We start from the raw sequence: 20,840 nt of genomic DNA, 5'->3' as shown, positions 1-20,840 counted from the left end.
ATATATTAGAGGAAAATAAAAATCCAACAGCAGATATATTAGAGGAAAATAAAAATCCAACAGCAGATATATTAGAGGAGGAAAACATGGAGTCAAATGAGATTGAAACGATTGAACTACTTGATGACAAAACGGCTGAAGAAGACGGTACTAAAAACTGTACTGGAGCTGAAACCACGAGAAACGAGGGTGACTTCACACAACTACATGAAAAGTTGAAATATCTTTTGCCTGACAATCACCCGAGAGGTGATTATTATAAACTGTTATTCCTTAAGTGTGGTACACAAGTTTTTATGATCGTATTCAAAGTTGTGTTTCTTAAAAACTGTGCAGGCGATCGATAAGCTCAAATACGAGCTTCTCACTTATTGAAGACTTGGAGAAACTCCTTGTTGCCAGTATCACACTTTCGTCTTTCGATCGATTTAGCATCCTTTGTTCACCTGTCCGTGTTTCGTCGATTGTTCGTCTATGTTAGATGATTTACATGTTATGCCTAGTAATGTTGTATTTATATTATTCCATGTCTTCTTCATGTGTATAATTTGTAAGATTTTATGTAAAAGAAAACTTAAGCGCCGCTGTACTTCGTTCAGAGGGCTTCGATGACGCTGTGGAGGAGCGTATTATCAACGAGGAATATAAAATATGGAAGAAGAACACACCGTTTCTGTACGACCTTGTGATGACACATGCTTTAGAGTGGCCATCCTTGACGGCCCAATGGCTGCCCGACGTCACCAGACCGGAGGGAAAAGATTATTCCATCCACAGGTTAATTCTGGGCACTCACACTTCGGACGAACAAAATCACCTGCTCATCGCTAGCGTCCAGCTACCAAATGAAGACGCGCAATTCGACGCCTCTCATTATGACAACGAGAAAGGTGAATTTGGTGGATTCGGTTCAGTTAGTGGTAAAATTGAGATCGAGATCAAGATCAACCACGAAGGTGAGGTCAACAGAGCGCGATTCATGCCGCAAAACCCGTGCGTGATCGCGACGAAGACCCCCTCGAGCGACGTGCTCGTGTTTGATTATACTAAGCATCCAAGCAAACCGGATCCCAACGGCGAATGCCATCCGGATTTGAGGTACTTGTGCGATCTTTCAAACAGATATAGACGGAACACGTACTTGTATCAATATGATATTGTATTTATTTATTTAAATGTTCTTGAAGATTGCGAGGACATCAAAAGGAAGGCTACGGACTCTCATGGAATCCGAATCTCAACGGATACTTACTTAGCGCGTCTGACGATCACACTATCTGCCTGTGGGATATCAATGCCACGCCGAAGGAAAATCGTGTTATCGACGCGAAAACTATCTTCACAGGACACACAGCTGTGGTCGAAGATGTCGCTTGGCATCTGTTACATGAATCACTATTTGGTTCGGTCGCTGACGATCAAAAGCTCATGATCTGGGACACCAGGTAATTTATAATACAATTATTTGAGAAACTTCAATTTTAAGGCCGTTAATAATACAGTTAAAATAAATATTCTTTAGACTCTTAGGTAGATTGCATTTATTTGAAGAGCCATTTAAGAGTATAGATAATTGCAGCGAATTGCGAAACGAAATAGTGCAGTACACATTATATCATCAAAATTTTTATATTTGCAGATGCAACAATACTAGTAAACCAAGTCATACCGTTGATGCTCACACCGCTGAAGTGAACTGCCTGAGTTTCAATCCATACTCTGAATTTATATTAGCTACTGGCAGCGCGGATAAAACTGTAGCTCTTTGGGATCTGCGAAATCTCAAATTGAAGTTGCATTCATTTGAATCACACAAGGATGAGATCTTCCAGGTCCAATGGTCACCACACAACGAAACGATATTGGCGAGCAGTGGCACAGACAGACGATTACATGTCTGGGATCTTAGCAAGATCGGCGAGGAGCAGTCCAGCGAGGATGCCGAAGACGGGCCACCTGAACTTTTGGTAATTACGCAAAGTTGTTTTGTGGATGACAAAATAAATAAGTAACCGGAAGAAAAAAAATCACTAAAAAATTTTACAATTTTCTTCCATTAATTAATTAATTTTGTCCCAATTTAGAATATTCTTCGATTCTTTGTAAAAATTTTAAGTTTTAAGAGTCTATATCTTTTTATTTGGAATTAAAGTTTCTCAAAAATAATCTTCAAAATATTTTTACAGTTTATACATGGAGGTCATACCGCGAAAATTAGTGATTTTTCGTGGAATCCTAATGAACCGTGGGTCATATGCTCGGTGTCGGAAGATAACATAATGCAAGTATGGCAAATGGCGGAGAATATTTATAACGATGAAGAACCTGAAACACCCGGAAGCGAGATTGAAACTGGCGGCTCATAACGCGAAATATAATTCATGAAATTGTTCTGAGCTATCGCCGCCTCCTGACTGAGGATTGTAAGCGCAGCCCTTAGTGCGCCAAGTGTGTTGTTGAACATCTCGGTGTAACGAGTTTTGAGACATTCCTTTTCACCAGCGAACAATAATTCTTGCGTTCAATCATTCGATCAATCATACGAGAAGTGTAAGTAACAGGATAAAAGATTTCATTTATTTTATATTTTCTAAAGTTTGGCGAGTTGTGGAGATAAATGTGTGTTATTTTATTGGATCTGACTAGACGCATTTGTACTTTTTCCAAATTTTGAAAACTTATAACTTTTCCAATATTTCAAAAGAATATGAATGGCGAGTATTATTGTTTTACGGTGACAAATTGGTTATGTTATTAATAAATAAAAGAAATTCGCTGGCTGAGTAGCAGTACTGAAATAACTGCTGGTTACATCTGTTGTGAGCCATATTCGTACGAAGGCACTATTTCTCTGTCATAGTGGAAGAGAGTTCAAGTGAAACTAGGGGTTGCCAAGTACTTTTTCTACTTCGTTTTAAGCGTGAATAAAAAAAGTGATGTAAACTCGAGTGGTGTTTCATTCAATTTACGCCGTTCCAAGTTTTATTTCATTTTTGTCATTTCTCTATTGTAATTCTCATATTTTAAAATTATTCTAATTACAAATCTAAAATAATCCTCGGGTTCTACTAAGGTCGTTATCCTAGAATTGTTACAATAACAGGAGAAACAATTAGTTTTAACGACAATTACAATTTTCTTCATCTGTGTCTGACAAACGCGAAGATAAACAAGAAAATGCGCAAAATCATTTTTACGTCATTGTACAAATTCTATGACATGCTTTTTATATTATAATACATGGTACAATTAGCGTCGGGTTAATTGCTTTCTTGGCACTTTGCAAATATAATAGGAACGTGCATCTTTCGAGATAAAATATACGTATATATGTGTACAGACTTTGTTCCCACATTATAAAGCCGTATGTGAAAGCTCGTTGTATATCTGCGTGAGTAAGGATCCGTCGAAGCTGTTCAGCGATACACCGTCCTCGCTGTCGATACTCGTAATTCTGAAATAAAGTACAACGCTAGCGCATGTTGTCCCTTCAATTGAACTCATATTTATTAATCAGCGCAATTAATTGATCGTTCATTACCAAAATCTGCGCGTTAAATGGACATCGCTTATAGAGCGTGTCTTATGCCAGCTGCGCATGCGAAACAAATTATTTCCAACACCAATAATTATTTATGCATCGCAATTTGGATACACACATTTGAATAGATTTTCATATATATATATTTAATAAACTATACACCGTGAAGGTTTTTCGCAAAAAAACTCACCCTTTTCCGTCTTGCCGTTTAATACCGTCGAGCAGGCTCATTATGGAGGGTGTCAGGGTCGGACGAAATACCTGAAATAGTCGCATTAATTTCGTTGGGATTGAGTTGACTTTAAATTGTCCAGATTGAACTTCGAAGTCGAACACTCACGGTTACGGCCGCACATCGCATCTCACGGAGATCGATATTCCTGAAGAGATCGTGGATCAGCAACTCCTCTATGGTGGTAAAATGACTTTCCGATTCCGTGAATACCAATTCGAGAAATCTCACGACCTGAAATTGAAACAACGTAGCGCTTGGATTCTCATTTTACGAATGGACCAGACGCCGGGTCGTTATTGGGATCGATTTCTACCTGCGGATGCATTTCGATGTCTGATAGCTGGACGGCAGATGGTCTGAAGGTGCATAGTTCGTAGCCGGCGCACATTTCGAACAGCATGTGCCCTGATGACGTAAAAAATGAGTTTTATTAACAATTATTTATTAAAAATTAAATTTGAAAGTTGAAATAAAACACGCTATTGAAGAAATGTAACATCAAGCTCGGTTTTTAAAGAAACCACACAAGCTCTGAAAGCTTTGGCACTTTACGAAACATAATATCGCCGAAAGGAGATTGCATATAGAATATTGTATTGAAATCCCGCTACAAAGATTTAATTTAAAATCGTGTTGAAAAGTATCTCGCCGAAATTAATTACATTAACAATGAAAGCTCGAGTAAAAGTCCCTTTGAAGAGCTTGGCGAAATATATTTGTTCTTTACCGAAGCATATAATATCGATCGAGGTAGCGTGCGTTAATCGGGACGTCACGACGGGGTGTACGCGACTGGTGAAGCCCAGAAGCGTGTTCTCCAGACCGGCCAGTCTCGCAACGCCGTTCTGAATCACCACGTTGCCCGAATGGAGATGAGTCACCGTAGGGAATCCCCGTTCCTTCAGGAACACCAGCGCTTCCAATATCTGTCGTCCCATTCGTTGGACTTGCGGTAGCGTGAGTCCCTTGCCCCGCGCGGCATACTTGTGAGTCCAGTCCTCGTTCCAGCAGTTTCGCTCGATCTGCCACAGGACATTATTTTCACTAGGACATCCTGTCCTCGAGTATCCCAGATATACAGAGAAAAGGTCTTCGCGTTATTAGCGATCGGAGATGGACGCGACCTTCTCTCGGTTAATTATCCTAAATGGCTCTTACATTATTGATTTGTTTGAATTTAATCAATTAAGTGAAGTCTGGCGTACTAAGATGTTGGATATTGACAATCAACAAGGCGGAGAGGGGTGGTGTCTAATAAAACTTTCGCTAAGGCTGAGCAAGTGAGCAAACCAATTAGTTTCGGATCGATCGACAAAGTTCGCGTACGCGTGCTTCTTCGGTCTTCTGAAGAGATGAGTACATTTCGACGTCACGAGGTACTTACGCCGTATATTAGGTCCTTCAGGCTGCCCTGGTTGATGGGCTGTATCAGAACGATGTAGGTTTGGTCCTCGTACTCGAGAAAATCGACGTGAAAGACAGGACAGATGTAGGGATGTTGTAAGGCCAGGAACAGATTGTTCAAGATGTCCTTGGTGGAGGGACAGACGGTCAGCGGACAGCTCCGAATCAACGGCACCAAAGTCAACAGTCTGTCCGTCTTCAGCGACGTGTCCCTCACCATGAACCAGTACTTATCTACTCTCGAGCCTGAAGGATTTTAACAATTCCACATCAGCTTTCTTCTTCGTACAAGAAGACCCGCATTCCGAATCCACTTTTATCGATAAAAACGTTTCTAAAAGTGGCTTGCAGCCAATCAGAAGAAGACTGTTAAGGCCACTTTTAGAGACGCTTTTATCGATGAAAGAGGGTTCGGAACACGGGCCAAAGTCTCGGAGGTATTTCTCAGCCAGCAAACGCCGAAACGGAAAAGAAAATCTAAGTCTTTGAGTAAAATCGTGCGAATGTCGAACACGTTCCAGCGCGGTAAAGCTTCTTGGATCTTTACAGTTTGTCCCCGCTTTACTACTTTCTACCTCGTTACGTCGCAATCCTATCGACGAGTGCCCTACGGTCTCGGAACACCTTGTTATATGTGTTTTTTATTTGGCACTTGGACGGCTTCGACGGAAGCGAGGAGGGCTCACCGATGTTATTCAGCTGCTTGATGAGGACGAAGCGCGACGTTTTCCCGATGTAGTCCTGGCAGATTGATAAAGCACGATCGCGGGATCTCTTCTCCATTTCCATGTACTCGACTCCATCCTCGCTGACAGATTTTGACCCGTGATTCAGCGCCGTGTAACGGCCGTTTCTGTTGGAAATACGCAAAATCCTATTCGTGTCTCCTTATTTAAGGAGATCGTCCCAATTCAATTTGCCCGTTCACTTCCCTACCCCCCCCCCGTTCGATCTCTTCCCGAGACGACAAAACGCTTCGCAGCGTCGCTTTCATTGACGATTTAATCATCCTGAACATTTAGAACTCTCGGATCTGCGTGTCGTCGGGGTACGATTGTCACCCGCTAGTTTCAAAAGCGCTAATACCGAAGGCAATGATAACGAATGAAAGAGAAAATGCAAATTGCTGGATTGCCGAGGAGACGGGAAAATTAAGTAATCTCGTGATGCGTTTCAAAACGTTTCCACGACTGTTAAAGGGACGTTGAAGAAATAATAGCGAGCAAGGGGTGAAAGGGACGCCAGATTGCCAGAGTTTTAAAAATACGGAATAAGATAACGCACACACACATATATATTGTATATTTATATGGGACACTCTTAGGGCTCAGACACAATGAAAAGGAATAAGGTATTAGGAATAGGAAGATTAAATTTCGACCAATGGGAAGTCACGCTTTCTGTTCCATATGTCAATTTTTTCTTCCTTTATTGTGAACACATGCGAAAGCATGGCTTCCCAATGGTCGAAATTTAATTCTCTATTCCCAGTACCCTATTCCTTTTCATCGTGTCTGAGCCCTTGATCGCCCGAGAGCTGAATGTCTCATACGTCATGAAAAAAACATTTTCTACCTGCTGTCGAGAGGTGCCGCGCGGCTTTGCGCTCGCCTAGACAACTCCTGTGCATTATCGCGCCCCCGGCAGCAACAAAAGCGGATTAGATTCGCGAGCCACGGATTACGGCGCGGTCGCGCACCACTAAAGCGCCACGTTGCTCTGTGGCTGCAAGGGGTTTCATCCAATAAAAAAAAAAGGAAGGAAAGAAAGAAAGAAATCGCCACACAGTGGCCGTGCGTTGCCACACAGCCGACCTTGGCGCGGCTTGCATTCCCGCGCAAGGACATGACAATTGAATTAACGCGAACCACGCGCGTCACGTGCCGGGCGTCCCGGGACTCCGGGTCTCGTTTCCGAATGATCGGGGAACGAGGCCGGGGCACTTCGAGAATAGCCTGCGTTCGGCAATGCAAATCCGAGGCGTCGTAGAGCTCTTTTGCATTCGCGCGAGCGAGAGAGGAGAACGAGATAGTAAAGGGAGGACGAGCACTCCGACGCCCATTGCGTCCGCAATGCCGAGCGCAGCCGATGACGAAGAGGACCCCTTTGGTCCCGGGACGCTCTTCGCGGTGTTCGCGCGGCGCTCGCTGTATACCTGCGCGTTGGAACACGGAAATTCCCGTCCACCCGGTGACCGTCGCTCGCCGAGAGCCTCCAATGAACTTCCGGTCGCGCGCAGCTCGTCATCACTGACCGGACGTCTTCGCGTGGGACGACGTGATGGAGAACGGCTATCGGTGTGATTTATTAGCGCGCGGAATAAACGTGCCGTGCGGGAGCGAAACGTTTCTGTGGACGTTTGCTGCGGACTCGCACGCGGTTTACAAACAGAGACGCCCGAGGGTGCGTGACACACAAATAATTGAAGCCGCCGGTTTGAGGACGCACAATGATGTCGGTGGGCAACGTTAGATCCGATATCAGACCGTTAGGGCAGTGTCATTGTTAATGTTCAACGCGACATTATGGACAATGAGCCATGTGCCTGTTGACTTCTCGTTGCAGCAACAAGTAATAGCATGGCTGAGAACGGAGAGAGGCCGGTGTGTGCATTATTGCTCTGTACGCGTGAATAATACATATCCCGCGGGGGCTAAACCGGCTCGTCGAAGGATCGCGGTATCTCGCCCGCTGGAGGAGACCGGACCGGGACGTTGCGATTTATATTTCACGCTCTGACACGATTCCTTGCCCCGCGAGTGTCTTGATCGAGTGTGGCTGCACGGAGAGAATTTTTTTCCTGAAAATTTATCCGGAAAATCATGTAATCGCGGGGATACAATTCGCGGCACTTTGAAGAACTGTATGAGTTTTCGGAAAATTTACCATACACTTTTCTAGTAGAGCGAAGTCCCCTATTATGAGACAGGCTCCTAATATGAGACAGCGGGGGTGTCCGCTAAATTAATAGGCGTCGTCTGTCGGTTCCACCGTGAATTTATTGCTCTTGGAGTGGTCTGTTGAGTGAAAAATTCATTGTTCGCGTAATCGTTGGGAAAGAAGATTTGCGATTAAAGTTGGGTGTTGAAAACCTGCTGTCTCGTATTAGAAACCGATCTCACGATGGTGGACTCTCCTCTAATTATATCTAGTATACGTTTTACTAGTAGAGTGTATAGTAAAATTTCCAAGAACTTTCATGCAGTTCTTCAAAATGCCACGTTGTCCCACGATTACACGATTTTCAGGGTAAATTTTAAGAGAAAATTCTCTCCCCGCGTGGTTGAAGTAGCTTCAACCGATTTTCTTGTAAAGATGTAATATCACGCCCACAAAAAAATTTCCGGATCCAATATATGCTATATACACTTTAATGCATCATAAAATAGGATCGATACAGCGCCAATTATATTTATTATAGCGAAAGGGATATTTTAATCTTAAATGAAAAATTGGAAAATTTAGAATAAAATGTAGTCGTCTTGTCGAATATCGTGGCACCAACTTCGTGCGTTGTAAGACGGAGGGACAATTTATTTTAAACGCAAGAATATATAAACTTACATTTATATAAGCTACTTCTGTCTCAATATACTAAGTCAATCTTTTTTAATTCGATAAAGGAGAATAAGAATTATTGATTTTATTTTGTTATCGTCTTATTTTTACCTGTACTAAATGAGGTTGTGAGAAATATAAATGCGTCAAGAATATTTTTGTCTCGGTAACAGAAATCTTTTCCGAGGGTGTAATCGTCCCTCAGTGTGCAGTTCTCTCTATATTCTTAATTTCGTTTCATATATAACTTCACAATTCTATCTTACGTCGCCTCCACGAGTCTATAATCGTATGGTGGTACAATTCCGCAATTTTATCTTCAACCTTAATTACACGGCTCCCCGTAATCTTTTCCCCCCGCCGTAGCTTGGCAATCGTCGAAACTTTTTGACGCTCCGCAATCGTATAATTTTATAACTCCGCCAATTCTTCCCCCGGTCGCTCCACAAAATCTATATAGTTCGTAAATTATGGATCCCGTCTCCGCCGGTTAATTTTAACCGACCCCGAAACCGGCGCGAGACGAAAGTCGACCAAGATGCGCGCGCGCGGCCCTTTCACCCCTGAAATACTCACTTGACGTCTCCCTGATCCTTGTATCCCCGCGCCGCTGACACGCGGCTGAAGAGCAGCCGCGCCAGATTGTCCAGCTTGTTCGCCAGCTGATGGCCCTTGTCGTCCTCGCTCTCGTTCTCGTCCTCCGTGCTCACGCTGCGACCACGTCGCAACGAGCCCCGCGCCGTGCTCATCGCCCTGGCGTTCAGCTCGGTGGCACTCTGCGTCCTGCGATTAACGGCACGTCGGCGGCGACGGGTGCTCGAGTGGCCGGTACGATGCTGACAGAATCTGTCGTGACCGGTCACCTCCGACTCGCGGTTCCGCTGCCCGTCGCCGTCGTCCTTCTTGTTTAGACTCTGATAGAGGTTGAACATCGCTGCGCCGCGACTACCTTGGCGAGTGCTGGCTGTTTGGTCCCGGCGCGCCTAAAATCCGTTTTGTCGTCCCGCTTTTGAAACTTCGTTTTTCGAAAACGCGCTCTGGCGAAGCAGTTCGCCAGGGCACCTACCATGGAAATCTTCGGAATGGATTCCGATCGGAATTATTCCGTTTCCCCAAGACGACACAATGGAAATCTAGGAAATAATTGAACAATTCCGAACATTTTCATGACAGGTATCCCAGGCCTCGCCGGCTTCATTTACGTAAAACAAAATGTTAATTACTGTTGCATAAACATGACGACTATTGGATTTCCCGATAAAAGTGGACACGACGTTTAATAACGACTGAATCGTACGAAAAATAATTAATGAACAATTAATGTCTCTTAATTTCTTCACAGACATTTATCTCTCAGAGGAAATTTAAGAGCGTAATTCGTTGAAAGTATTTTTACATCGATAAACTGATAGGAATGTAACGTCATTTTTTTCATCGTTGCAGAGATGAAACTAACAATTTTATTGGATACTAAATGTATTCCTCGTATTGTTTAAGTGTGATGATGATATATGATAGTTTAATTTCGTCGTAGCAAATTTCTCCGTGAAAATGTCAAATGTTACGTGCGCGACACTGCGAATCGCTTAACTTTTAGAAATACAAAATACTCTCATAATTTTTCCGTGCAAATGTTACACGCGCAATATTGAGAATCATTTAGTTTTTGCAAATATAAAATATTTTCAACGACAGTTAAGCAATTCAAAGAGTAAGAGGCCCCTTTGACGCGCGGCTGCATTAAATTATTTTTATTCTACTACAAATATGAAGACGTTTGACATTTTGTGTCCCACAAAATTCAAGGACATTAATTTCTCTCGCGGGCAATTTGTTCCATTATTTAAAAAGAACACGCTTTGCATAACAGAGAGAAAAGAGATATCACCCGGCACTGATTTGTGTGTCTCCTCGTTAAAGCTTGATGGAGGAAGAACGGAAATAAAGGAGAGAAAAGGTTTTAATCGACCTTACGCAGAGCGTGTTGCCGATGTAGCGCTTCTCTTAACAGGCTTTATGAACTGTCCGGATTTTTCCTCTGACCTTTCTCAATCTAATTTCGCAATCGAAGCAAATTATTGCGAGTCAATATCGCGAAAGATACACGCGGATGCATTATTAAGCGCGGAATCGTCCCGCTATTAATACCGCACTCGAGATTCCAGATCGATATGGAGCGAATAAACGCGTTTCCTCTCGAAACGCCGGTCCGTTCATCGGTGTGCACAGGACGTTCTGTCACCAGTCCCGTCCTCGCATACCTTGAAATCTATTGGACACGGGGGGAAAAATGGTACAAAGGAAGGTGGCGCGTTCTCGAGAGTATTACGTGATCGAATTAGCACTATTCTTCGCGGAAGTTCTGCCCCTTGTGACATATTTCTCCTGCACGTCGCGCGTCGACCGCTCTGCATACCCTACACTGAAAAGAAACTTTTCGCTGCCGCAGCCAATCGTGACTCGCCAAAAATATTTTACTGCCGTAACTATAAATTTCTAAACCACAGCGAACGATTTGCTGTCGCATCTAATACAATAGGCGTGGTAGCAAGATATTTAGCTATCGCAATCAAATATTAGCTGTCCATATTTTACTGAAATTTAGTTGCAGTTCTTAGCTACTGTGACAGCTACATTTTTCTTTTCGTGTAGTAGCACAGTGCATGGTCCACACATTGGGTAAACTTTGGCCCAATGGTTGATTGTATTGGGCCAATGTTTAGCCAATGCACTGTGCTACTAGGGTATACTTGGACGTAAAAATTGTGTCTCTAAAGAACCGTCTACATTGGAAGTAAGCAGTGCGAAGGAAGAAAACCGTAAGCTTTACTTATCAGTGTAAAAGCTAAAGTGCAGGCATAATTTTTTAAAAATATTTACAGCACTGGTCGAACCGCGCTCTAATTCGCCGAGAGTAAGCGCCAGAGCTGAAGTAGGAATAAGAAATGGAAATGATTCATTTCTGTACTCCTGCTCTTACTTGTTACGCCAGGCTTACTTCATCTATTGCAGACGATCCTTACCAGAATACCGTTAATACACCATCAAGAACTGTTTTATATCAAATTAGTTATTAAGCTTAAGTAGTTCGCCAAAGATATTGATCGCTCGGGACGCAATTCACGAGTAGCAAGTAGGCAAAGTGCTGCTTCGTTCGATCGTACTTAAGTTTTCTCGTCACTTTGTGAAATTCAATTTGTATTCTTCGTGGAAACGTGGCAAGTGATATCAGCGAAAGTAACAGTATTGACATTAACATCTCAACAAGAATAAAGACTTATTGTCGCCAGTAAATAATTAACCAATGTAAGAAATTAACGTTCGACACGGCTTAATTAGAATTTGCCAGTCGTGTCGAATATTAATTTTCTACGTTGGGCTAAAACCTCAACTTTTAACTTTGTCAATACTATTCTTCCCTTCGTCTTCTGTTCTCCATTTGTTGATTCTAATTAATATCATTTCTACAAAATCATTGTAGCGCTGGAGCGAGGTTTCTTCGTGACATTCCGCGCGCTTAAACATTATCGAAACGCATTGATCCAAATGATCGATAATCGATCACGCAAATTGACCCGCCACTTACCGTTAGTAAAAACGCGAATCACCGTGGGATGTTGAACTTTCTCGTGAAACTATTCGGCAAAATATCACAGAGGGATCGGTTGGTCCGCAGAATCGTTGGTCGCTGAAATCTCTGCTCGCGCGGCGCGATCTCAGGGTGTGCTTGAAAGTAGACGAGAACATGAACACCTTTGCGTATCAAATTAAAAAAAAAGAGAAACAGGAAAATGTATACTCTCAGTTTTTTCGCCTACGTAATTTTACATCGGTTTGGACTTACGGAACACTTTGATGTAGCGACAGTAAAATTAACGTTAGAAAATACAAACGTATCATGCGTAGGATCGTTCCGTAATAATTGTTCGCAAGAAAATAAAAGCGTATCAGAACATTGTATCCTTATCCGTTGCTCGGCAACGAAAGCGCGATATACACTGCGGAGTCGATAGCTGGCGTATATCCCGCATTTTTTAAGGGAAGTCCCGATGTGGCTACATGAATCTTTCGGTCCGTCCTGTTCTTTCTTTTCGGAAGCGCAAACCCCTCCTCAAATATACATATTCCCGCGAAACGAAGGAAGAGACGTCGCCGAGGACTTAAAGGAAGTTCGGGAACGTTGCGTCTGGTATTTCGAACGATAATCGAACGGCGCGTTTCGCGCGGCCGCGTCCTTCCGGCGTGAATCCACCCTTATTTCAGCCCCGCTCTCGGCCGCGCACAGCATCCGCTTTCTGAAAATCTCACGGGACAAATTGAGCCTTATTACTATTGCGACAAATAAATTGGGCCTTCCGTACCGTGGGGGAGGAAAAATCGAAAGCGCGACGATCCGCCGACTTTCCCGCGGAACGGGTGCAACGTCCTCGCCTCCACGCGGGTTATCGACCCCCGTCCGGGTCGTGTGGGCAGTGCACGACGCGCGAGGATCCCGTGGAGCGACACGCGGGGTGGCCGTCGTGGCGGAGACGCGACGCGACGCGCGGACTCGAGACGGGACGCGTGGGTGGACGGCGCTCGGCGGCCTCCGCCGAGCAACGGGGCTGGGTGGACACTGGTGATGAGAACGCGCGGCGATCCCGGCGACGGCGACGGCGACGGCGCGGCGCGGCGCGGCGCGACGGGGCCGCGGCCGACCCGGCGCGACACAGATTCCGTTCCGCGCAACCACCCACCCGCTCCTCGCCCGCGCGAGGACGCGAGGTAAACGCACGGACGGCCGGATATCTGACGCGGAGAGTTTGGCAACCTGTGGACTCCCGCGTTCGCAAGGAAGACCCGCGACGGGCGTCCTCCACCTCCGTCCTTCTCGTCCCCGATTTCACCGAATTTGCAGAGCGGCGAAGCTCGCGTTTCCGCCAAGTGACAAGCTTCCGGAGACGAAACGAGTTTCATGGGAGCGCCCTTCTAGGCAATTGTCCGGCCGTGTCAATTTTGGCAGACAAGAATGATCGTCGGAAACAAAACTGTGCAAAGAGGATCACGCAGAGTAAAATATTAAGTGAATGAATGTGCGAGCAGCTGGGTATTTACACAAGTGCGAATTACGGGGTACTCTGTACGCTTCGAGTTTTTTTTTTTTAATCGAACAAACCGCGCACGAGCGTTAATTCTATAATTGTAAACACGTGCGCGAGTTCGCACGCGGCACGAGTTATTCCACAGTCTTGCTTGAGGACGAATTCTAATCCCTGCAGCTTTAAGGCTGCTCTCAGGGCCAGTAAATATATCTGGGAAATCGTAAATAATTCGGTCTTGAAATATATGTGTACAGTGAATCTTTATAGATAGCAAATGGCACGCGCGAAGCGCGCGTTTGTGTTGTCTAGTTTAAATTAAATACGTTGAATAAAAAATATTATACACTTTCTGGCATTCAAAGGTTTTTGAAATTTTTGTACTACAAAAATAGAGAAAAGACAATACATTCATACATTTGAGTAACCTTGTCCTTCCGTTTTCTTTCTTCTTTTAACATGGCGCAAATATAATAAATTATCTTGTTCTCCCTCTTAAGCTTGTTCTGCCTCAACAACAGTCTTGTATTGCAACTTCCATTTATTCATAGAACATCCGTATATCTGCAATTCATATATTAATTATTTACAGACGTTTAACATCACACGTGCTCCACGTATAAAATAGAATAGAAAAAATTCTATCGATTACCCAAATTTGTTTGAAATCTAATTGATTTTTAGAAAATCACAATTAAATATGAAAACAATAACTTTGTAAGTAATAAGTATCAAACTTTTTAATAATTTACATATTGTAACATAAATTATGTTATCATCTTTATCGTACTGTTCAATATTATATATTCTTGTGCTTACTTCTGCAACAAATTGCAAGACGGAACGATAGGTGAGTTCATTTTCCGCGCGGGGTCCCCATACATACTCGACTTGCGATGGATTATTCTTATCCATTATTTTCTTCTCAAGATATCTTTGATTTACAAACTGCTGCATGGAAATAAATGACGTTTAGAAATAAACTATTATTAAACTATAGTTGACTATTTACATTTAATTTCGCCAATCGCTTCTTACCACCGTCACCAGCTGTTTAACGTCGCCAAAGTATTCATGGTGAAAGTTATCATCCGTTACAATACCCAGATTTTTAAGGTAGTCCCATAGTGCTTCTGCGGAAATTATTTCACTTACTTTTTCAACCTTAATTTAAAGTTTCTTGCAACAATTTACTGCACAGACGTATAAGTGTTGTGTAATAAATTATGCAAGACATACGTTATGTGTATTTAACATGAAAAATTTCCAAGGAGTGAAAATTACCCTCTTTGCACGATTCGCCATACATGAAAATATGTACGAGTACGAGATACAACAGCACCTGCGTACGGCTGTCGGGAAAAGTGAGATGTGGAAGATCGTTTTCTATTTCGTTCACCAGTATAAACTTGTTGCTCTCAACTTCCGCGAGCTTGTATCCAAATACCTTTCAAATATCACAGCTTGCTTGAAATTTCTTTATCTCATAAATACATATATGCTTTCAAACTGGTTTGCCTCGTAAGACAGTTATGCAATCATATGAATAATAATTGTAAAACAGGTATACCTCGGACAGTTGGCTGTTCACTTTGTCGATAATGAAACGGAATATTCTGCCATTTCCCCCTAGTACATTTTTGATGATCTGTGCTTTCTGTATAGGCAGCTTATTTCGATCTGCTGCAAAGAGATATCTTATTACGCCACTAATCAGCTCCGTATGCTTTTCCGCCTCCACGTTTTGCGAGCTCATAATCTGTGAGTCGCTGAGGGTCGACCGTCTAATGTTTTGTTGTGACGATACGCTGGTTTGGCTGCTCGGACCAGGAACATCTTCAGACGAGAAAAGATCGTCGCTTTCTCTCACACGAGATCCTCTTTTTTTACCTGCCACACATCAATTGTCATCAATTGTCGTTTTTTTTTTGGTTGAACGTTCATTATGTATAGAATATGAGGTTACGATAACCAAGGCTGTTCCACAATTTGGGAAACAAAAGGAAGGCTTTATCACATATATGTAAGAAATGTATTTTAACTGCCTTCTTGTGTCTCTTCTCTTAGATTTTCAACTTTGTTCGTGGATAGTTACATAAAAAAAAGACGAGGGAAACCGATACACGTGAACTTTCTGTGGAAACACGAGTAGAATATAAATATACTCTTACCCATTTCGGGACTTAGGATTACACGTCACTTCAGATACGTTTATGGCCTTGCGATGGTTTGCAGGAACCTCGTTATCCTTAAAATATTCAATATAAAATAACACACGCAATCGCGCTGTCCAAACGAAGCCTTGTTTTGAGTACGAGCTGCCCTCTGTAAACAGCGAGGTTGGCGCGAAGTAAACCTGTCGCTGTGCGCTACCGCCATCTCTTGGTAAATACTGCAAGCAGAATAGCACTGAATAAATATTACAAATGCAATGAGGACAAAGTAGAAATATACATATGATAAATAGGAAAAAACTGCGGAAAATAAGTGATGCTAAAAATTATCTGTTACAAGGAGGACGGAAAATATTTCTGCGATGAATTACCGACCGCGACTGGAAAAAAAATGGAAAAATCTTAATTGTTATATGTGTCTCAAATATGTAATATCTAGTTATATCTCTTGAGATGCAATTAGATGTTACATGATCGAAACACATATAACGAGATTTTTTCCATTTTTTCGAAGTTTGACAACAGTTACGGTCGGTAATTCATCTCCTATGGTAAAAGGTTGGTGCACCATTAATATTCATTGCACCCTGTATGTGTATACTATGGGTTATTATTGTTATTATACATATGTATAGGATATTATAGGATAGGAGACAGTATACATGTATCATGATAATAAATTTCAATGTTATCGTTATCAAATGCTTATTTAAAGGTGTAAAGAATAATTTTGCATTTTCACTGTCTTGCAATAATCTCTCACAAAAATAATTGGAGCTCTTAATTAATCGATAATTTCGCGTTTATAACTAATTTAATGAGCAATGCAATACATTTTTTATGTCTTTATAATAAAACTGTCGCATTTTCATTATCTTTCTCTGAAAATCATAATTCCTCTCTGGATTAATAACATTCTGTGTGACACGATAAAAGAAGTGAATAGTCTTCGAAAACAGATATGAAAGTCGCGTATTGGTTGAGTTTCATTAAATACATATCTAGGTCAAACATGTGCCGTTCGCTTGTTAGTACGTTAATTAATGTCATGTTATTAATTAACCATAACAACTGTGAAATATGTGCAACTTTGAAGGAGGGACAAGACAATTATTAACCATTCCGCCGAATTTCGTGCCCTACATGGAGAAACACAGACTATATGAATTCTTTTATGTAAGTAAATTATGTCATCTCGCCACACTCGAATATCTCATTGGGATTAATTATGTTACATTAAAACGTTTGCATTTTGTGCGTATTTTATATTATATTAAAAATATACTATCATATCACATTATATATACATATTGCATTATATTCTATTACATAAAATTCATAGGAATTAGTGACGCAGTTACTGATCCAACAGCCAGAAGATCCAATAGTATTTATAAAACAATGCGTCCAACATATTGTACGAAAGCGAGATATTCCCAGAGTTATTCTTATAGCTCCCCCGAGCTTCGGTAATCCATTATGATCAACAGTAATAGAATTCATTGCAGAGATATATTTTTATAAGAGATTAGTTTAATATAAGAGACTACCTCTTTCTTTCTTTCTCTCCCCTCCCCTCCTCTATATCTATATACATGTATTATTCTCAAAATTAATGAAACAAAATGTTTTTTTCTATTGACACAGATAAAGTGACTCTCGCAAAAATTCTACAGAAGGAAACTGGTATTTGTCCTGTCACTCTAGAAGATCTTTTTGCTTTATCTTCTACCGAAGTATGCCGTTTATTTGTATGAAATGCTTTAGTTGCGTGAATTTTTCTCTCTTAATATATAATCTCTCGCAATATATAATTTTCTCTCTTAATAATATACCAAATGTTCATTATAATATGTGTATTTTAGAATATGTGTCGTTGCTACGATGCTAATGAGATTTCGGCAAGAATAAAGAAACTGTTAATGTCGGGAATATATCATGAATCTGGATGGGCATTAGTCGGTATTTCATTGTTCTGATACGTGAATTAATTATTTCGTCTTGTGATTATTTATTCTATTAAGTAAAAGTGGATCTTGAATTGATGAAGCATTAGACGTAAAAATTAGACGTACTGTCATTGGGACAATTAGTTAGAAATCCGACCGTGAGAAAAGTGTAACTAAAAACTGTAACTATAGATCTTTTTAGTTTTCCCGTTTATCGAAATACATAATTCGTTGTACAGATGTACCGAGGAATAAAAAGGAAGCGCGTGCAATACAACGTGTCGGTGTAATACCAACACATGTGATACAAATTATACCACCATGTGCAGAAGACGAGGCTCAAGACGAAAGTATACTTACTGGATGATTATCTTGCCGTTGTTTTTTCCAAATTTATTCTGATCCATCTCCATTTTTGTAAAATATGTTCACTCTGTAAACACAAATCGTAACATTTTTACGTTAATAAAATTATCAATATTTTTCAATTTTATTATATTAACATACTTGTACAATATAAAACATATTAAGGCATTAAATGAAAGTCGAATTGCACCACAAGAATCTACTTCAATTGTTAAAAGAATTGCATACGTGGGAAGAGAGAGAATAATCTTTAATCTTTACATCTCTTAAACTTTATATGTATTCGAAATGGATAATTTTGGTTGGGTCAAACTCATTCTGTTTATTTTCAGAAGATACAAGACAGTGCGATTATAGAAGAACTCTTCGAGGTTTACGTGAAGCTTATACTAATCTTTTAATAGTTAGTTGTTCATATCTGGCTTTATAATATTTGTTCATGATATAATATTAATTATTAAATTAATATACATATTATTAACATACTAATGTTAATAATGTGTATAATGTTTTAACAAAGTAAACTATTATTATACAACTCTTTTATAAACTATCCGAATGTAGTAATTTTTTTATTTTATATTAAACGGCAATAATTTTGTTATGAAATAATTAAAATTATTTATTTTAGGAGGTTGAGGTTGGTACTAAAACAATTCATAAGCTGGGTAAAGATTGCGCGGCATTATTGAAAATCAGGAAACATTATGGGGCTCCATCGCTTTTTCGCATCGTTCTTATAGGTCCTCCAGGATCAAGTCGTCATTCTTTGGCAAAACATATATCTGAGAAATTTAATCTCGTTTATGGTAATATGTGTGTGTGTGTGTGTGTGTGTGTGATATTATTTTTAATAACATATTGATATTTGTTCTAGAGAAACATTAGATTTTTATTTTATTAAAAAGACATTATTTATAACATTTTTGCTTCTTCTTCATCAGTAATGACTTTTAGTAGACAAATGTATTCTTAATAATAATATTTTGAACAGAAATACGTTTTTGCAGTTGACTTTAATAATATTTTGGAACAAGCCTGTTTGCGAGAGACGGTTTTAGATGAGATGTTGCGTTTATGCGAGCACAGATGCAGACAGAAAGTGAAGTTAGAAGCGCGAATACAAATCATCGAGGTGTGGTTATAACTCGCTAAGAAACACATTAAATTATTATTTTTTATTTATTTACTATATTATTAATTTATTATATTTTTATATTACATATTATATAAATTTATTCTATTATTAAATTCATTTATGATTCATTATTATTAACACAGTTGTTTTTTTTCCAGCAATATGTACTCAGAGATGACTGCCTCAAGAGAGGATGGATTCTAACGGGTTACCCTAAAACTGTGGACGAGTTCAAGCTCCTGGATATGATACCCACGCCACCTAATAGGTAAATCTCACAAATATCATAATTTCTCTGTGAACATCCCGTAATAACAAAGTAATGACGATATTCGAAATTACGTTTAGAGTAATTGTTCTAAAAATGGACGTACAAATGTGTGGGGAAAGACTCTTGAATCATCGATGCGACATTATTACTGGAAGCGAACATGATCTCGCAACGTGCGAGTCTTCGATGACGGATTCAGATTCTAAATTAGATGTTTATTCTAATGATCACGGAAACATTATCGAACAAGAGGTAACTACTGTATTATCTTTTGAAACATTCTTGTTCAAGATTTATATATGTACTTCATATTGTTCTACAGTCGGGAAAACATATTTTATGAATTAAGAATCTTTTCTGTTGACAATTTTCTATTGACAAAATTGCGTTTTTTAATTTCTTTAGATGTAAATTGTATTTATATGTCAATTTATTATGTTGTAATTACTCTTTTCTTATTTTACACGTACGCTTTTGAAGAATTATATTAAGTGAGAGAAAAGTTTCATACTTTTTAAATTTTAAATTGAAATTATTTCGCTGTTACTTGTTAAATGTAGCTTCGAGAGTACGAAGAGAATATAGATGCCATAATGCAATACACGGGGGAAACGGCGTCCGTAATAGACGCGATGGGTGAAAGAAAGTGCGTGAGGGAAAGGCTGGAGACATGTCTGATGCAACCAGCACCGTCCGCGAAACCCAGAATTTCTCAAACACCTGCGATCGATCCGATGAACATAGAGTTCGATCCCGATGACGAACCCGACCCGAGTATTTTCGACGACATACGCGCACCAGAGCCAAAATATTCATTTATTTAACAACCCTCCGAAACAACCTTGCGTAAAAAGAAGAACAAACAACAAAGAACATTTCAGTCGGTAACGTGCAAAACAGTTCTTCTTCTTAACCATTATGTATAATTTGTATTAATATCTGTTTCTACGTTTGCTGTAATAATATACAACGTGAAAATGTTTCATTTTCTCCACACTAAGACCTTATTAACAATTAAGTATTCCATATCTTTTTTACTGCATTCTAAACAACGTTGAAATTACTTTGTCTCGAGATGTGTTAGAGTTGGAAATCAGTAAGCTATTTCTGTACCCCTCAATCTAAT

The 20,840-nt window shown here is 40.5% G+C and overlaps 4 protein-coding genes across 12 annotated transcripts in view; 2 read left to right on the top strand and 2 right to left on the bottom strand.

The window, feature by feature from the left end:
- LOC105559680 (probable histone-binding protein Caf1) overlaps positions 1-2,943 on the top strand; it is a 6,580-nt gene extending 3,637 nt beyond the window's left edge. For 2 of the 6 annotated variants that reach the window (XM_012008171.1, XM_012008172.1), the window contains exons 3-7: positions 1-249; positions 570-1,098; positions 1,188-1,445; positions 1,640-1,967; positions 2,187-2,943. In XM_012008171.1, the coding sequence (XP_011863561.1) occupies positions 1-249; positions 570-1,098; positions 1,188-1,445; positions 1,640-1,967; positions 2,187-2,366 (1,544 nt within the window). In that variant the 3' untranslated portion in view covers positions 2,367-2,943. Of the gene's footprint in view, positions 250-363; positions 503-569; positions 1,099-1,187; positions 1,446-1,639; positions 1,968-2,186 lie in introns of those variants that run through there. The other 4 variants (XM_012008173.1, XM_012008175.1, XM_012008176.1 and 1 more) reach the window with 4 other exon arrangements.
- An 11-nt stretch (positions 2,944-2,954) lies between these two features.
- On the bottom strand, positions 2,955-13,352 carry LOC105559679 (slowpoke-binding protein). Of its 4 annotated transcripts, none has more exons than XM_012008167.1 (10): positions 13,100-13,352; positions 12,325-12,464; positions 9,315-9,721; positions 5,867-6,033; positions 5,161-5,426; positions 4,504-4,798; positions 4,090-4,181; positions 3,882-4,007; positions 3,732-3,802; positions 2,955-3,454 (listed from the first exon to the last, which is right to left on the bottom strand). In XM_012008167.1, the coding sequence occupies exons 3-10, from the start codon at positions 9,668-9,670 to the stop codon at positions 3,355-3,357; spliced, it is 1,473 nt and encodes a 490-aa protein (XP_011863557.1). In that variant the 5' UTR covers positions 9,671-9,721; positions 12,325-12,464; positions 13,100-13,352; the 3' UTR covers positions 2,955-3,354. The 4 variants fall into 4 exon arrangements, with proteins under 4 accessions (XP_011863557.1, XP_011863558.1, XP_011863556.1 ...); XM_012008168.1 differs by lacking the exon at positions 13,100-13,352 and adding an exon at positions 12,583-13,088; XM_012008170.1 differs by lacking the exon at positions 13,100-13,352 and adding an exon at positions 3,542-3,592 and having other exon boundaries at positions 3,374-3,454; positions 12,325-13,088.
- Positions 13,353-14,060: 708 nt separating this feature from the next.
- LOC105559675 (melanoma-associated antigen G1-like) lies at positions 14,061-18,372 on the bottom strand. Its single transcript, XM_012008162.1, has 7 exons — positions 18,300-18,372; positions 15,988-16,208; positions 15,387-15,706; positions 15,101-15,263; positions 14,855-14,949; positions 14,636-14,767; positions 14,061-14,380 (listed from the first exon to the last, which is right to left on the bottom strand). Exons 2-7 carry the CDS (start codon positions 15,989-15,991, stop codon positions 14,312-14,314), a joined length of 783 nt encoding a protein of 260 aa, XP_011863552.1. The 5' UTR covers positions 15,992-16,208; positions 18,300-18,372; the 3' UTR covers positions 14,061-14,311.
- LOC105559708 (adenylate kinase 8) lies at positions 16,842-20,658 on the top strand. Its single transcript, XM_012008214.1, has 10 exons — positions 16,842-17,166; positions 17,333-17,459; positions 17,638-17,726; positions 18,142-18,289; positions 18,638-18,708; positions 18,937-19,114; positions 19,316-19,440; positions 19,602-19,711; positions 19,792-19,966; positions 20,275-20,658. Exons 1-10 carry the CDS (start codon positions 17,071-17,073, stop codon positions 20,536-20,538), a joined length of 1,383 nt encoding a protein of 460 aa, XP_011863604.1. The 5' UTR covers positions 16,842-17,070; the 3' UTR covers positions 20,539-20,658.
- The last annotated feature ends 182 nt before the right edge of the window (positions 20,659-20,840 follow it).

Source organism: Vollenhovia emeryi, unplaced genomic scaffold (genome assembly GCF_000949405.1).
Source record: "Vollenhovia emeryi isolate VEMERY1.0 unplaced genomic scaffold, V.emery_V1.0 DF939260.1, whole genome shotgun sequence".
NCBI lineage: Eukaryota > Metazoa > Arthropoda > Insecta > Hymenoptera > Formicidae > Vollenhovia > Vollenhovia emeryi.
Note: the sequence above shows the minus strand (reverse complement) of the source record. Positions and strands in the feature narration are given on the sequence as shown.

Coding starts and splice junctions, on each gene's coding strand:
- LOC105559679 (XM_012008167.1), bottom strand. CDS start 9,670: ATGTTCAACCTCTATCAGAGTCTAAACAAGAAGGACGACGGCGACGGG. Junction 6,034..9,314: donor AAGGATCAGGGAGACGTCAA/GTGAGTATTTCA, acceptor TATTTCCAACAG/AAACGGCCGTTACACGGCGC. Junction 3,455..3,731: donor AAACGGCAAGACGGAAAAGG/GTGAGTTTTTTT, acceptor ACTTTATTTCAG/AATTACGAGTATCGACAGCG.
- LOC105559675 (XM_012008162.1), bottom strand. Junction 14,768..14,854: donor TTAAACAGCTGGTGACGGTG/GTAAGAAGCGAT, acceptor ATTTCCATGCAG/CAGTTTGTAAATCAAAGATA. Junction 14,381..14,635: donor TCTTGCAATTTGTTGCAGAA/GTAAGCACAAGA, acceptor TATGAATTGCAG/ATATACGGATGTTCTATGAA.
- LOC105559708 (XM_012008214.1), top strand. CDS start 17,071: ATGTGCAACTTTGAAGGAGGGACAAGACAATTATTAACCATTCCGCCG. Junction 19,712..19,791: donor ATACCCACGCCACCTAATAG/GTAAATCTCACA, acceptor AATTACGTTTAG/AGTAATTGTTCTAAAAATGG. Junction 19,967..20,274: donor GAAACATTATCGAACAAGAG/GTAACTACTGTA, acceptor TGTTAAATGTAG/CTTCGAGAGTACGAAGAGAA.